Source organism: Delphinus delphis, chromosome 7 (assembly GCF_949987515.2).
Source record: "Delphinus delphis chromosome 7, mDelDel1.2, whole genome shotgun sequence".
Taxonomy (NCBI): Eukaryota; Metazoa; Chordata; class Mammalia; order Artiodactyla; family Delphinidae; genus Delphinus; species Delphinus delphis.
The window spans coordinates 37,806,236-37,824,280 of record NC_082689.1 but is presented as its reverse complement, the minus strand read 5'-3'; the positions used below and the strand labels follow the sequence as shown (position 1 = coordinate 37,824,280).

The 18,045-nt window shown below is 39.2% G+C and overlaps 1 protein-coding gene across 1 annotated transcript; it reads left to right on the top strand.

Moving 5' to 3' along the window:
• Positions 1–753: 753 nt before the first annotated feature.
• On the top strand, positions 754–17,710 carry COQ10B (coenzyme Q10B). The gene is made up of 5 exons (XM_060016367.1): positions 754–930; positions 5,889–6,038; positions 10,281–10,473; positions 15,075–15,176; positions 16,595–17,710. Exons 1-5 carry the CDS (start codon positions 809–811, stop codon positions 16,760–16,762), a joined length of 735 nt encoding a protein of 244 aa, XP_059872350.1. The 5' UTR covers positions 754–808; the 3' UTR covers positions 16,763–17,710.
• The last annotated feature ends 335 nt before the right edge of the window (positions 17,711–18,045 follow it).

The following is an 18,045-nucleotide window of genomic DNA, read 5'->3' as shown; positions in this document are numbered from 1 at the left end:
AACTATGACATATAAAGATTAAATAAGTACCTGGGAACAAACAAAGGGGAAAAAAATGTCAAGACTTGATGAATGATTCCTGAAATGGGTAAATCGAAGCAAAGTCTGGTTTGTATGGAGGAAGGGAAACCCAAACCATACACGGACACCAATTAAAATGTTGGCCACACAGGAAGAAGGCAAATAGAACCGAGTCTCTTCCCTAAGGCCGTGACCATATGGTGCCCTCACAACAACCTCACAGGATAAGCACGTCAGGTACAGTCATTAACAGCAAGACTGACGGCCAGACTTCGCAGCCGGCAAGGATGGCGGGTCCCGCCCAGCACTCACCGGTTTGGACAGTTACATAATCAACAGCCAGCACCTCGGGCTTCCTCCCGCCCCTGGGCTGGCATCACGTGGCAGGCCTCGCGACCGGAAGCAGCACCCAAGAGAACCGCGGCAGTTGGCGAATCCGGGGAAGAGTTCCAGCGCGGGAGGTGAGGTGAGAGGTCACGGTGGTTCTTACGTAAGGGGCCAGAGCGCGCGGCGGGAAGTGGAGGCCCGCCGGCGGAGAGGGGTGCGTCTAGGCGGCCCTGCGCTCCCTTTGATTGGCCGGCAGGATGACGAACGCATTTACAGTCGGCCCTGCGGTAGTGGGAGCGTGCGTCAGCTTTGCACAATCGGGGAAGGAGAAGGGGCGTGTCTGACCGCTCAGGGGGCCCGCCGATTGGCTGGATGGCGGCGGCGCCGGGTGGCCCGGGCCGCCGGAGGAGGGCGGTGCCGTGGGCCTGGTCCCGGCTTACTGGCGACCGGTTTTAGTCAGATGATAATGGCAGCTCGGACCGGTCAGAGGGCCTTGAAAAAGGTGGTCTCGCGATGCCGTCCGAAGTCGGCGGCAGCGGCCGGAGCCCCGGTTCCTGTGCAGGGGCCTGCGCGGAACGTCAGGTAATGAACAACTGGGGCTCAGCGGCGAGGGTAGTTTTCAGCCCAGGCCTGCTGAGCAAGGGGACTGGGGGTATTTAGGGTGGGGCAGACGGACCGGATGCGTTTCCTCGTCTCTGGAGAGAAAGGGTCTCCTGCCTTCTCAGGGCCGCGCGTTTCCCCCCACCCCCTTGGCCGGAGGCTCGCCGGCCTGTCACGGGGGTGATTCGCTGCCCTCGCGAGAGGCGGTGAATCATCCGCTAAGCGACTTTGAAGCAGCTGATGAAGCAACTCGGCGGGGTTGCCTTTGGGCTCTTCCGGCCTCCTCCCCATGGCCTACGGCTGCTGCTCTCGGAAAGTGATAACTTTGCGGCGCAGGAGTTGCGGGTTGATGGGCGTGTGGGAGTTTGTGGCCTGGCAGTAAGGCCCCCTTTGTTCCCCCAGCGTATCCGATGGCCAGACGTGCTTTCCCAGTTTCTGGTAGCGGTCTTTGCCCCCGCCCTTTGGTGGTTGCTAAACTAAACCGAAGCCGGGGACTTGGATTTTTTTCCATGCCATTGTAACTTAGAAGTCCTGTAACCTTGAACCAGAGTCTGCCTTCGATTTTCCTGGTTGGTTCTTTTTCGGTAGGTGATGGAGGTGGAGACACGAAAGATTCCATACTTCTACCACTTAGTCTCCTTTTATTAATGCCATTTTAATAAACTATGCTCGAAAATTAAAAGTTAACGTTTAAAATTAATTTAGTTGTAAACTACGGGGTAGAGGGAGAAAGCACAAATCTGGTTGAGCTCCAGGACATTTAGATTCAGTGAAGAATTTTTTAAAATACCAACAACCCAACCAACTTCAAATCCTTTTAGACATTTATTGGTTGAAAAAGTTTTAAGCAGAACATACTGTATCATGCTTTAGATCTGCTTTGTATTATTCTTATAAAATGCTGGCTTGCAAATAAACAAAACTAAAAATTGCTGTAGTGATCAAATTAAGGCTTAAATTCCAGGATAAAATATTTACTGTTTATGATAATGAAGAGGGAGAGAGTTTACGAGTTCATTGCAAGGCTGAAGCATTAACATAGATTCTGGCCTTTATTATAGTAGAGTATTTGGGATGTAGTATTGGAAGATTAGTGACCAAAAAACTGTCCTTCATCTGGTCCAGTTTTCATTTCATGGTTTAACCATATATACGATTGTATGGTTCTCGTATTGCAGTTGAAGACATATTGTTCTTGATAATATGTGAAAATAGATGGGCAGTCCAGGGCATTGTAACCATAGTATGCAGACCGATCAGAAGACGCCTGTTAACTTGCTTTAAACACAGGCATTTCCCTTATGATTATAATCAGATTGTGTGTTTCTTTTTCGGGGGATAGAGGGACCGTATTACATGAACCTGGTACAAAATTCAAAACCATATACAGTGAAAAGTAAGTTTCCAAAACACCCAGTTCACCTCTTCAGAAGCAAGGGTCTTATTATTTTTTTTTAATAAAGGTTTATCTCAGATGCTGCTTTTTCTGGTCTGATTTATTAGAAAATTGTTCATAATTATGCATAGTATCTGCCACGTAATTGGCTTCCAATAATAGATAAGAAGGTATCTATATGAAAAGTGAGCGAAATAGATAAAACTGTTAAAACAGTTAAAGACATCTAAAGAATGTCTTAGAAGGGAAATGGGTGATTAGGCATTTTGAACACCAAGCTTGGTTTTTATAATCTGTGTGGCTACCAGAGATTCTAAATTATATTTTGTGTCCTTTTTTTTTTAAGGGGGAAGCTAAATTAACTGCCTAATTATTATTATTAATTTTTAAATTTTATTTATTTTTGGCTGTGTTGGGTCTTCATTGCTGCGCACGGGCTTTCTCTAGTTGTGGCGAGCGGGGGCTACTCATCGTTGTGGTGTGTGGGCTTCTCCTTGTGGTGGCTTCTCTTGTTGTGGAGCACGGGCTCTAGGCGTGCGGACTTCAGTAGTTGTGGCACGTGGGCTCAGTAGTTGTGGCAGTCGGGCTGTAGAGCGCAGGCTCAGTAGTTGTGGCGCACAGGCTTAGTTGCTGCACCGCATGTGGGATCTTCCTGGACCAGGGCTCGAACCAGTGTCCTTTGCACTGGCAGGGGGATTCTTTTTTTTTTTTTTTTTTTTTTTTTTGCGGTACGCGGGCCTCTCACTGTTGTGGCCTCTCCCGTTGCGGAGCACAGGCTCAGTGGCCATGGCTTACGGGCCTCGCCGTTCCGCAGCATGTGGGATCTTCCTGAACCAGGGCACGAACCCGTGTCCCCTGCATCGGCAGGCGGACTCTCAAGACACTGCGCCACCAGGGAAGCCCGGCAGGGGGATTCTTAACTACTGCGCCACCAGGGAAGTCCCTGCCTAACTATTTAATTTCCACTGTTCTGCTTCATTCAGCAGAATAACTGTCAGTCACTTTTATTGGCATAATTCCACTTTAAAGCAAACGCTATAGCTTTACTCAAAAAAATTACAGTAGGCTTTTAAAAATATTATCACTGCCTTTAAAATTCACATAACATCATATTTTTAAAGATCTTTAGGAACACATGACACCCTTATTCTCTCTAGGAGATGAATCTATCTTAAAAGAGACTTAAGTTCATTCATACAGTTCATATGCTTGATTCTTTTCCATAGTCATGAAGCATTTAGCTTAACTATTTTCATTGACCTTTCTTTCATTACCTTTGGAATGAGTCTACCCAATTTTTATAAACAGCTTTAATTGTTCAAAAGTTTTTTCTTGTATTTTTGGAGCCATAGTCTCAAGTATCACCTCTTATCTTCTGGCTGAATATCGCCAATTTCTTCAATCATTCTTTAACTTGATTTTCTCTTCCCGCCAAACTGTAGGGTCTCAGTGTCCTTAAAGAAATTTTATTTATATGTAAATCATATCTTATATAAATCAAATTTCATATATGATAACATGAGATTTCACCAGGCCACTCCATTACACTTTTAAAAAATAACTTGAAGATGCAATTTAATGAAATATTGCTCTCTTACTTGGAACACTTCAAGAACATCTCATTGAGAATAAATTCCAAATTGCTTTATCCTCACCAATAATCCCCAGTATGATCCAGCTCCAACCTGTCTCTCTAACATTATTTCATGGTGCTCTCCCCCTGGCTTGCTATACTGCTGTTACACTGTTAGTCTGTTTTAGTGTCTGGATGCTGCCACACTCTTCCCCTAGTACCTGAAATGCTCTGTATCTACCTCTCCTCCCACGTACATACACACATGTATGTGTGAGAGAGATTTTATATATATGTGCACACGCATTTATTATGTACATACATATCTATTAGCATGGCTAATGACTCCTTATCCATTATTTCTCAGCTGAAATACAACCTGAGAGGACTTCCTGGACCACCCTGTCTAAAGAAGGTCTTAATTACATCTCCCCACACCCATTTCTATTTTAGTGATTTTTTTTGAATCCCCAACTAGAATGTAATCTTCATGTTTGTTTTATTCACCATTATATCCCTAGTGCCTAGCTCAGAATAGGCGCTCAATAAGTATGTGAACTAATAATGCACGAATAGTAGTGTAAAACAGTTATGCAATAATCTTATTAGAATAAAGGCTGAAAACATTTAGGTGAACAGGAGCATATCAGGCATCTGTATTACAAAGCACCCAAACAGTTAACATTCTAGTTACCTTGACATATGTTTTCACATATATACATGGAAATGGAGATTGGAAGGTAAAAGATAACTGAGCAGCAGGTCTGACAGGGCTGCCAGATATCCAGTGGGAGAGCAAGACCTAATTTCAAATCTCATAGAGTAGATCAGTGGATCCCAGTGGATCCAGCTGGGAAAACAAGCTGAGTAGATGAGTTGAAAATTGGATGATGAATATCCTAGAAAGCCTAGGGTAAGAATACGTTGTAAAACATGACTGCAGACTAAAAGCCAACTTCTGGGAGAGATACCTTTTCTGTTAGAAGCTTCTAACCATAACTGTAAGCTGGTATTTTTAGTTTCTTTTTTTAAAATAAAATTTATTTATTTTATTTATTTTTGACTGCGTTGGGTCTTAGTTGCAGCGCGTGGGCTTCCTCTAGTTGCAGCAAGAGGGGGCTACTCTTCGTTGAGGTGTGCAGACTTCTCATGGCGGTGGCTTCTCTTGTTGCGGAGCACAGGCTCTAGGCGCATGGGCTTCAGTAGTTGTGGCATGTGGGCTCAGTAGTTGTAGCTCATGGGCTCTAGAGTGCAGGCTCAGTAGTTGTGGTGCACGGACTTAGTTGCTCCACAGCATGTGGGATCTTCCCGGACCAGGGCTTAAACCCATGTCCCCTGCATTGGCAGGCAGATTCTTTTTTTATTAATATCTTTATTGGAGTATAATTGCTTTACAATGGTGTGTTAGTTTCTGCTGTATAACAGTGAATCAGCTATATGTATACATATGTCCCCATATCCCCTCCCTCTTGCATCTCCCTCCCTCCCACACTCCCTATCCCACCCTTCTAGCTGGTCACAAAGCACTGAGCTGATCTCCCTGTGCTATGCGGCTGCTTCTCACTAGCTATCTATTTTACATTTGGTACTGTATATATATGTCCGTGCCACTCTCTCACTTCGACCCAGCTTACCCTCCCCCTTCCTCCTGTCCTCAAGTCCATTCTCTACTGCATCTTTATTCCTGTCCTGCCCCTAGGTTCTTTAGAACCTTTTTTTTTTTTTAGATTCCATATATATGGCAGGCAGATTCTTAACCACTGCGCCACCAGGGAAGTCCCTTTTTAGTTTCTTTATGGTGCTTTAGAAGCTTGTGTGTGTGTGTGTGTGTGTGTGTGTGTGTGTGTGTATTTTTTCAGGACTATTCTAAGGTTGCACAGTCTTCTAAAGTATGATTGTTATTTTACAATCTCTATAGTTTGTGTTTTCTCTTAATTGTCAATGTTAATCAGGTAATTTTTGTCTTTTTAGATATTTAGCTTCCTGTGGTATACTGATGAGCAGAACTCTTCCACTACATACCTCAGTTTTGCCTAAGGAGATATATGCAAGAACTTTCTTCAGAATTGCTGCACCATTAATAAACAAAAGAAAAGAATATTCAGAGAGGAGAATTATAGGGTTTGTATAAAATAATAGTTGTACTAAAAGAGTGTGTTCACAATTTTCTATAGAACATCATGCCTCTTTTTTTCTGGATTCTCTTCTTACAGACTAAGCTCTAATTTTCTAGCCCTTGCCGTTTTATAAATATTTGTTGAATGTAGTCATGTGGTAACTCTATAGGATAGATTTAAATCTTGACATTTAAAGGAAATAATTAAACTGTTTATGACCTGCATTTTTTGTACACTGTTCTTTTTTATAGTGGCAACATTACTGATATGTTGAGCCAGATATGTCTGTATAGCTCCCTCACATACACACATACCTAGGTAAGTACATATAAACATGCTAAGAGGCCCCTACCATCTAGAGCAGAGGTTGGCAAGCTTTTCTGTAAAGGGCCAGTTAGTAAATAGGTTTGTGGACCATACTGTCTCTGTTGCAACTACTCAACTCTGTCACTGTACCCCCAAAATAGCGATAGACAATATGTAATAAATGGGCCTGGCTGTGTTCTAATAAAATTTTATTTACAGAGCCACGCAGCAGGCCAGGTTTGGCCCCTCATCTAGGGGTATATACAGCAGAGAATAGAGAGTCTGCAGATCTGCTAAACCAGAAATAAGCAGTCCTTCATATGGGAATTTCTACAAGGGGGTCTTAATTCCCAACAGGCCATTAAATATTACATGAATTCTTCTAAAAGTACTTTTCATTCATTTTATTTAGTTGCTTTTTCCCTTCTAATTTTTCTGCAGTAAAGAACTTTGGGCATACTCATAACTTTTGTCACATAATTGACCGTTATTACTGGATAGTCACTGTATTAGTTAAGGTAATGCTAGCAACCATACAGGTAAAACCCAAAAGTTTATTTCTTTCTCATGTAAAGTTGAAGTGGGTATTCCCAATCCATGGGCAGCAATCCTCGAGTAGTGATTCAGGAAGCCAGGCTCCATCCAACTTGTGACTTTTGTAATTCCTTAGTCTTCAGAGTCTCTTAAAAAGATACACGTGGTTCTTAATCATATTGGTCTGGAAGTGACACCCAGTGCTTACTCTCAGATATTATTCTCAAGAACTAGTCATGTTACAGCTATGTAATTGTAGCCTCCAGGTGGCCAGCAATTATGCCACGTAAAGCAAGTGTAAATACTTGGATAGGTAGACATCTTTGCATCAGCTGGTATCTGTTGAAAAGAGACATGGCAACAAAAGGATGAGAAATCAAATAGTGAACTGGTCTGCTTTCCTTTTGAATCAGAAATATAACATCTTCCTTTTACTGTGTACTTGCCATTTGACAGGCACTACTGGGGGCTCTATATTTATTGTTTCATTTAATTCTCACAATAGCCATGTGAACTAGGTATTATTCCCATTTTAGAGATGAGGAAACTGAAGCTCAGAGAGATTATGTTGTGTCATGACTCCTAAGCTTATTTTTCCCACCATATTTACTTATTCTTTCTTGCTTCCTTATTTTTCTCATGTTAAAATTCTTTTTATTACAAATTGGTCTTATCTAATGATCTTCATCTTCCCCCATATTTGACATAAACACATAATAGCTACCATTTATTAAGTGCCTAGTAAGCATTGTGCATTATGCTAAAACTATTTCACTTAACCCTTAAAAGAACCCTGTAGGGACTTCCCTGGTGGTCCAGTGGTAAATAATCCACCTTCCAATGTAGGGGACGTGGGTTCGATCCCTGGTCAGGGAACTAAGATCCCACATGTGGCAGGGCAATTAAGCCCGCCACCACAACTACTGAGCTCGCGCACCTCAACCACAAACTACAGAGCCCACACACTCTGGAGCCCGTGCCACAACTAGAGAAGAGAAAACCCATATGCCACAAGTAGAGAGAAACCCGCACGCCACAAGGGAGCACCGCAGTGAAAGATCCTGCATGCTGCAATGAAGATTGGACAGCAAAATAAATAAATATTAAAAAAAAAAAAACCACCTGTACAGGTATTTTTCAATCATGGATGAAGAAAATGAAGTTGAGAGGTTAAGCAGCCTAGCCAGGGTCACATGACTTACTATGTTTTAGAGTTGATATTTGAACACAGTACTTTCTGACTACAAAGTCCATCCCCTTGACTGCTATGCTATACTGCTTTCTTAGTCAGTGCAGACTACTTTTATGACAATTAGCTTCCAGACTACCAGGTTTCATACTTCATGGGACTTATTTTGGCATTTATTTCCAAATGTCTGAGAACATGGGGAGGGTAGGTTTATTTCCCCCCCTCTGCTGTGGGCCTCATTTCATGATCATAAAGATTAAATATGTATAAACACTCATTCTGTCATATTCCAAAAATACCCTTTTAAACTTTAGAATGTGGTTGTTTACTATATCATTTTGAGGTGAATTATGTTTTAACAGTGTGAGTCTTTATAACCAAGAATTATATGTGTCTGGTTCTCATTCAGTTGTCTTTTACTTGTATCCACAATGTTTTTGTTGTTTGGTTTTTCATTTAAACCCTGATGGTTTTTTGTTGTATTTCTATGTATTTTGCATTTCTATGCTACTGTTTTCTACTTGTTAGTATAGGAACGATATTATTTTTTATATATTTCTCAACAGGCTACATAACTAAATTCTGAATTGATTAGCTTCTGATTTGATAGTCATATCACCTGCCAATTTATAATTTTGCCTAATTCTTTTCCACACATGTGCCTCATATTTCATGCTCTGATTTAATTATTTTGACATACTTTCAGAAAAATGTCAGATAACAATGATGATATACAACACCTTTGTCTTATTTCTAACTCTAATAGGAATGCTTCTGGTATTTAACTATCTATGGAAGGAATCATATAATGTTTTTGACTAATTAATATGGTTATAATAATATAATTCTTAGTATTAAACCATCCAAACATCCTTAAATGAGTTGCATTTGATTGTTGTATTTTTTAAAAAATATATTGCTCTATTATATCTGCTGATATGTAGAAGTTTTGCCACAGGTGATGTGGGTTTATAGATTTTGTTTTTTATGTGCTTTGTGAGGCTTGGGTTCGCAGATGTTATGCTGGCTCATAAAAAGAATGAGAGGTTTCCTTTTTTTGTGGTATAGAATAGATGTTTTTCTTAATTACAAAATCATCACATACTTGTATAAAAACTTAACAATTTAGAAATATGTATACTAAAAGACTTAGTCTATTTTTACTCCTACTTCTTTTTCCTGAATTAACAACTGGTAATTGTTTAATCTGTATCCTTCTAGGACTTTTTCAATGTGTTTTCATAACAGACAGTCTATTAACATAATTATTTTCACGAAAAAAATCCCGAATGTTTAAAATTGAGGAAATATAGTATACACTTAAAATATTTCTCAAATAGATAATAGAATCATATATATCCCATCTGCTTTAGTGTGCCTTTTTTCACATAGCAATATATTGTAAACCTCTTTGCTCTAAAGTATACGGTTGACCCTTGAAAAGTGGGGTGTTTAGGGGGTGCAGACCCCCACACAGTAAAAAAAATCTGCATACTGCTATTTCTGTCTCCAAACGAGGAATTGTTAAATGACTCACCCAAAGGCAGGAAGCTGATGAAACAGTTTGGATAAAATCAAGACTCAAAAAATAAAATAAAATAAAATCAAGACTCAAACCCTAGTTGTTTTGATTCCACATATTGTGATCTCTAATTGAACACAAACTTTCCCTCACATTTAATTTAAAGATCGGTAAAATGAAAATACAGGTACTAATATTACTGAAAAAACTTCGTGTATAAGTGGACCCACACAGTTCAAACCTGTGTTGCTCAAGGGTCAACTGTACATCTGATCTTAATCCCTTTAGATAACTGATAGAGTTCCACAGTATGAGTGTACCATAATTCATCAACCATTTATTATTAAGCAATTATTAATGTTTATCAACCAAATATTTAGGTTGCTTCTAGTTTTTTTCTCTCGAAGTCTCAGTTTTTAAATGCTGGTTACTAATTAAAATTTTAAAAACCATATCTGCAAGCCAGATTCAACCTGTGGTCTGCCACATTGTAAGCTCTGCTATAGACATATGTTTAGCTCCCTTTTATCCTTTTATTTTCTGTGTTTTAAAGACATTCATCCCAGAGTGTGGTTCTATATGTGTGCCAAATGATTTATTGCCTCATACATAGTAAACCTTATTCATATTCAATTTAAAGTGTACATATACCATATAAATAGATGCAGTTAACACCTCTCCTTTTTTTTTTTAAGATATTCTATGCAGGAAATGTATGATGTAGTATCAGGAATGGAGGATTACAAGCATTTTGTTCCTTGGTGCAAAAAATCAGATGTAATATCAAGGAGATCTGGATACTGCAAAACACGATTAGAAATTGGGTTTCCACCTGTATTGGAGCGCTATACATCAGTGGTAACCTTGGTGAAACCACATTTGGTAAAGGTAATGGTTTTGTTTTTTGTTGTTTTTAAATATTCCTCAAATATTATGTTAAATGGGTTAAAGTATAATAGCATTAAGAAGACTTCCCTAAACTAATAGGAGGAGGGAAAAAACAAACTATTTATTATATCTCTTAAATCATGTTATTTTACACAATATTAGCATTATTCTTTCCAAATAGAAATTTAACTAGAACATGGAAATAAGAAGCTTTTTCTTTTGTCCTTCTGTTGAGGACTATTGACCCACAGGAAGGATTTGGCCGCACAAGTGAGAAATGTTTTAATACTTGCACTACTTTTTCTTAAGTTAAGGAAGGGAAAGTGGTGAGAGGATGCAGAAAGGTAGAAAAGATATAAATGTGGAGAACATAAACATTATTGAAGTCATCCTGCCATGTACCAGGTACTGAAATGCCAAGTGTTGTTGCACGCATATATTAAGCATCTTACTCTTCTCAGAGGAGGGTACACATTTAGAAAAGGTACCCAGACTTCAACACACAAAAAGGCAGAATTCCATAGAGTAATGCCCATTTCTTTTGAATTTCTAGATGTGATGACCAAAGACTTTCAAAGCTGAATTGTGTTTTGTGCTCACAGGATTTAGTGGTGGTATCATTTCTTGGTAATTGGCCAGAGCTAAATTCCTTCGTCACCTCCCTTGTCAGGCATTGAGGAGGAGCAACTCTCATACCAGAAAGAGTATACTGTCCAGTGAAGCTAAGACCTTGGAGTCCACCCTAGTCACAATCTCAAAACTTCAACTCCACTTAAAAGACTGTGCACCACTGTGGGACTCTGTTGTTATTACAACTGTTTTCACCTGTTTGCCTCATAGTTTTGGAGTTTTCACCTATACTACACTTAAAATAGCTAACATATTGAGCTCTTTATAGTGCTTTACTTGAATTACTCTTCACAACAGCCCTTTGAGATGCAAATTTTATTCTCCATCTTATAGTTGAGTACACTAAGGCCTAGAAGAGTTAGATAAGGTTACACAGCCAAGACTCTAGTCTGTCTGACAGCAGCAAATATCTCTGTAATCTTAAAATTGAGTCCCCTGACCTCAGTCTCTTACCATTCAGACTCTCATAACTTAGATCTTAACATATCCTGCATCTAACTAAAAGAACTCTAAAGTCTCATTTTCTCCTCCTGGCTTTCTTCCCTTCCCTGGCTTCCATGAATGAACCATATAGTGCTTATTCCACAGCCCTGTGCCTTTGCATATTGTTCCCTCTTTTACCTATAGTGAAAATTCCTTGCCTGTTAATCTTTCAAATTCCAACCTGCTTTCTCCCTTTCCTTTCATATAGATGACTAGTTCTACCTCGGTGATTCCTCTGGGCTTTGCACGTGCTTTATTTATTTCTCTTATCACTCTGTAGTGTAATTTCTTTCTTCATTTGTATTTCTGCTTGACAAAATCGAGGTACTTGAGAGAATGGAAGATCCTCTTTTTCATCGCTGTATCCTCAGCACCAGTACTACAATGACAGGAGTCATGAGGCCTTTTTGTTTATGAAGTTCTCACTACTGTGTTCTTGGGTTATTGTAGATCCACAGATGTTCATAATAATTTCAGTAACTTTTAACACTGCCAAGGAGGGAGGAAACTATTTTTTTAAATTATAATAATATGTATTAGATAGTCATTGCTATCTCAATTTTATGAGGCTTAGGGAAATTAAGAGCCCTACACAAATTCATACTGTGTGTGTCTGATTCCAAAACTATTTTTCCATTAAAATAAGCTGTCTCACTTAGTGTGCTAGTTTATTGTTTAAAGACATATTTGAGAATAACACACAACTCTCTATGTTCAGCTTTCAATTTTCCCTGGGTTCAGGTTCTGGATTTTAATACCTGATACACATATGTGACATATAATAAAAATTATTATAACTGAGGAAGCAGCAGAAGCCATGTGACATTTTCTGTGAATTGTTAGCTGCCCCAAATGTGCCTGTGACTTAACATGTCAGTGATTCTAGTCTACCTGAATCTGTAATGGCCAGAAACCTTCCTACTGTGTTCAGTATCTCTGTTAGGAATGAGATCTTTGGCAGTATTGTCCCTATCAAAACGTACCAATAGTCTGGGAGGATCCCACATGCCGCGGAGCAACTAGGCCCGTGAGCCACAACTGCTGAGCCTGCGCATCTGGAGCCTGTGCTCCGCAACAAGAGAGGCCGCGACAGTGAGAGGCCCGTGCACCGCGATGAAGAGTGGCCCCCGCTTGCCACAACTAGAGAAAGCCCTCACACAGAAACGAAGACCCAACACAGCAAAAATAAATAAATTAACTAATAAACTCCTACCCCCAAGATCAAAAAAAACCAGTAAAAATCTATGGGTCCTTGAGCTGGATTATTGATATGAGTATAGCACTGCCACATTTTGTGAAAAAGTGGTCAGAGGAAGGTGCTATATTATAGTGATTATTCCCAACAGCTGTTTCTCCTTCACTATTAAATTTCCTATAAGCTTCTTATGTGGTTGTAAAGAAAGGTGGAATGCATTATCTTAAAGTTGGGTAATTAAAAGTTTAAAAAAATTAAAAATATAAGTAAACAGGGGCTTCCCTGGTGGTCCAGTGGTTAAGACTCCAGACTTCCACCGCGGGGGGCATGGGTTTGATCCCTGGCTGGGGAACAAGATCTCACAAGCTGTGAGGCATGGCCAAAAACAAAAAAAGTAAATAAACAAAGTTGGATAACTGAAACAATACGGTTTTATTATAGACTTTTGATGGTTTTAAAAATTGGATGGCCATTATTGAACTATATATAAAGCCAAACTCTTTGAAGAAAATTTTTACTTCTCCCCAGTGACTTAGCATATCAGCTATTAAAGTAGTTAGTATTTTAATGACTTATTTTATCGTGTCTAAATAAGTTTTAAAACATTCACTGGTTTCCATATTAAAAATTAAAATAATATGTTCTTTTTATAAATGTGTAACTAGAGCATATCTTTTTAAATGCATTTTAGTATGGATGCAGTTTATAATGATTCTACCGTGTTACCATCTGATAATTAATTCAAAAGGGTTTAGATGAAGAGGAAGTGAGGAATAAACTGCAAATGGATTTTTAGCTCTTTAGCCCCCAGTTTGAACCATCTTTAGAGAGATCCAGATATAGTCAGAGAAATAATCCTATATTCTGTGTTTAGGTAGGCTATAGCTATGGGAGAAAAAATGACTGTTTACTTTGGGGGAAACAGTTTACCTACGCAGGTCCTTATTTTGCAATATATTTTGTAGTGTGTAGCCTCAGGAGAGGGACAGTCTAAATTCTTGAGGGGGATAACTTATACAAAAGAAAGGGGGTAGAGGGGCTTGATCATTTATCGGCCCCAGGATTTGCCAGAATTGCTGAAAACTTAAGGCTTAATTGAGGAGGGGAGTGTAGACTGAAACAAGAATTTAAAAAAATAGCCTGCTTCTGAGGGAAGGTGATAGATATTCTTGAGGTCAATTGTCTACTAGTATAATAAGGCCCAGATGGCATCTTAGGATAGTAAATAAAGAAACTGAACTTCTTTAAAGTTTTTTTGTTTGTTTGCGGTATACGGGCCTCTCGCTATTGTGGCCTCTCCCGTTGCGGAGCACAGGCTCTGGACGCGCAGGCTCAGCGGCCATGGCTCACGGGCCCAACCGCTCCGCGGCGTGTGGGATCTTCCCAGACCGGGGCACGAACCCATGTCCCCTGCATCGGCAGGCGGACTCTCAACCACTGCGCCACCAGGGAAGCCCTGAAACTGAACTTCATTCAAGGTCATAACATGTCCTAACAATGGACTAGTAACTATGGTTCTGGCCACCATTTTTCACACTGCAGGAGGCAACTCTTTAATGGGTCTCAACCAACATTTTTTAATGATATAGAATGGGAAATGTCAGGATGCACTGCACATAGTATTACTGTGTATTATGTTTCAATGTGTACACACACATGTAAAATAAACATGAGCACAGAAGAGAGGTCAGAAAGCAGTGGGTCAGGGACAAGGGTCAGGGCCACACTTTCAGGAAAACTGGAACCATAGAGGCCTCTAGAAATAAAGAATAATGAGTTAGGGAAAGACTGAATGTGATTGATAGAAAATCTTTGAGTTGCAAAGAAGAATTATAGAATTGTTCTAGGGATCTGTGCCAAATGCCTTACAAATGTTAAATTTAGCCATCCCGTACTGATGGTATAAGACAGGCATTATACTCATTTTACAGATTAAGGAAATACAGTACAGGGAATTAACTTGTTCAGGATCACTTATAAGTGGCAGAGCTGGAAATAAACTTCCAGGTAGTCACTCCCTGTTTTGTTGTGGGAGGAGAACTCTAAGTAGCCCAGTGGGTGACAGCAGTGGAAGAGAACAAGTGGCAATCTTGGGGATCCCAGGAGAAAGGAAAATGGCTTATATTGGCCAGAGATCACTTCCTAGTACCAAGCTAACAATGAGATGTTTTTGTCACCTGTGGTCTGACCTATAAAAATATTTACTTCTCAAAGAAATCATCTTCAGTTGTAGATTCTGGACACAATCCAAATGGTATTTAACTGTGGTTTTATTTTTTTCATTTTGTTCTAGGCATCCTGTACTGATGGGAAGCTCTTCAATCATTTGGAGACTGTATGGCGTTTTAGCCCAGGTCTTCCTGGCTACCCAAGAACTTGTACTTTGGATTTTTCAGTAAGTCTCTCATAAAGCCCTCTATTTGTTCCAAACATCAGGTGAGGTTGGTAAAGAAGGAGTAATCCATTTTTATTAGAACCCAGGTGTCATAATTAATAACCTACGTGCATAGCAATTACTGAAAGACATTTTTTTAAAAATCTCAAATTTCTGAGTATTGAATACCTTTTTCTGCACTTTTTTTTTTTTTTGCACTAATTTTATAAGAAAAAATGCTAGGGGAATTCCCTAGCAGTCCAGTAGTTAGGACTCTGTGCTTCCACTGCAGGGAACATAGGCTCAATCCCTGGTTGGGGAACTGAGATCCTTCATGCTGTGCGACGCGGCCAAAAAGAAGAAAAGAATGCTAATGACCCTTCCTCTTTTTCTATTTTATTCCTTGAAACCTTGAATAGTCATCCCTTCTCTATTTTCTAATTTTTACAAGTCCATAGATTATAAGACACACGCAACTAAGGGTTCACGTGCCACAACTAACGAGCCTGCAAGCCTCAGCTAACACCCAGTGCAACCAACCAACCAAATAAATAAATATTTTAAGAAGAAATGGTTATAATTTTGAGTAAATTACTGTATGCTATTCTCAGCTCTTAAGTTGCTTTCATTGCAAAATTAGTGGGCATATATGCGACAGTTGGGGAAATTTGAATGAAACCTCTCTAGATTAGATAATAGCATTATTATCTAGTAATATTAACTCCCTCTGTTAATTTCTTGGTTTTAATTGTACTGTGATTATATAAGACATTGAAATAGGGGAATCTGGGTGATGGGTGTATGAGAAATCTTAGTACTGTTTTTGCAACTTTTTTATAAATCAAATTATTTTAAAATTAAAACATTCAGAAGTTAATGGATATTTAAGGTCCTTAAGATATTATTTCTTAAACTGGGTTGCCTTGAATTCTGTCTTGAGGGGATATAAAGTTAGTTCTAAATCATTGTCTACTTTAAGATTGAACCACCTTCACCATCTATTTTGTGGGTTAATCTCATCTTTCTGCTACTACTTCTCATGGGAATACCATATCAGAAGGATCATTTCCCTTATTTACTTTTGGGAGGTAAGGTAGCTCAAAAAGGGGCGTATTAATAAGAAGGCAAAGTGATAAACATGGTATTTAGCAAAGCTTTTTTCCAGGTTTCTTTAACTTAGTAAAAGCAGACTCTTTGCCCCAAAATGAGATTCATTGGCCTTGTTTACTTAAGCTTATTGTTTAGCCGCTGTTGTGCTTACTGCAGTAAACAAATCTCCCTCTTCTGAGGGATGTTAAAATCTCATCTAGATAGACCCATAGAGCTCTGCCTTAGGTACTGGCCAAGTAACACATTTCACAGTGTGAACACCATTACCCTAAGTGGAGATTGAGTAAAAGAAAGATCTTTCTAAAATAATTATTAACATTTTCCTACAGATTTCTTTTGAATTTCGCTCACTTCTACACTCTCAGCTTGCCACATTGTTTTTCGATGAAGTTGTAAAGCAGATGGTAGCTGCCTTTGAAAGAAGAGCATGTAAGCTGTATGGTCCAGAAACAAATATACCTCGGGAATTAATGCTTCATGAAGTTCATCACACGTAAAGAGAAAAAGGAAATGGTCACCTACTTGTAACTAGTTTATTCACTTTTAGGAAGTACTTTCATCATTTGCTTTCAGAAGTCAGAAAGCAGTTGTCAAACCAGCTTTGATTATAAACCCGTACCATTGAAAATTTGCACTTGGAATATGGAACCACGTGTACATAGAATTCAATCAAGTGTAATTCAGAGTAATATGTATATTAGCATATTTACAATAATGGGATGTCATCACTATTGCTAGAATACTGACATCACTCTTCTGAACAGAAATTGAAACTGTAAATTTAAACCTTTTAGTTATCACCTCACCTGAAAGAGGTTGGTTGAGATACTCATGCAGTGTGTATTATATTAACCATATCACTTTTAAGTTATTAAATTCAGACTATTTATAACTTATTGTCTTAGGGTCTGCCTCATGGCTTAGAATATTTGAGTAATCATCAGATGTTTAAAGTAAAAACTTTGACTTAAAAATACTGTTAATGAAGGTTCCGTGGCACTTTTCTTATTTTTAAATTGTTCTTGTGGGTAGTAGTAGATAATTCGCTGTTATACTGAGGTTAGCTTCCAGATAGTGATTTTTCTTTTTTTTTTTTTTTTTGGTGAGTGGTCCAGAGTTTTAAGCTACTTTTCTCATAGTTTGCAGCCCTCTCCCCGGTACTTCGACTGCTCTTTCAAAAATGCTGTTTGCGTGTCAAATTTTGTCTACAGCAGTGGGCAGTACATGAGGATAATAAGTTGGTGTCCAATTTTGTCTACAACAGTGGGCAGTAGATGAAGATAAGTTGGTTGAGATGTCTCCAGCACCATGCATCCTTATTTTCTATTTATTGTGTGTACTCACTTTCAGTAATGCATTTCAAACTGATATTTTTGTAAACAAATCAATGTAAGGATTGAAGTGGTAACTTAATAAAGTTAATTTGTTTATTTTTTGTACAGTTATTTTGGTTATTGAAATGTCTTAAAATACTTTCACAGAAAAAAAATCTGGGCAAAATTCAGTCTTCCTTTAATCAATATTGATTCCCTTCCCTTCCTTCATTCCATACCCAACAACCCTCTGGCATTAATTACCCTTCCCTTGTTTCCTCAGATCAGCAAGGGAACTTACTAGTTCGTTCCCTACACGAATGCGTGTTTGCATCAATTTGTTCAGTAAATCTGTTGTGAGTAGCTGCTCTCTGCCACATGGTGGGTATACAGTGGTGAAGGATTCTTACAGTCTACTCACATGGAGCTTGATTATGCCTTCACACAGGTAAAGTATTTTTCCACGT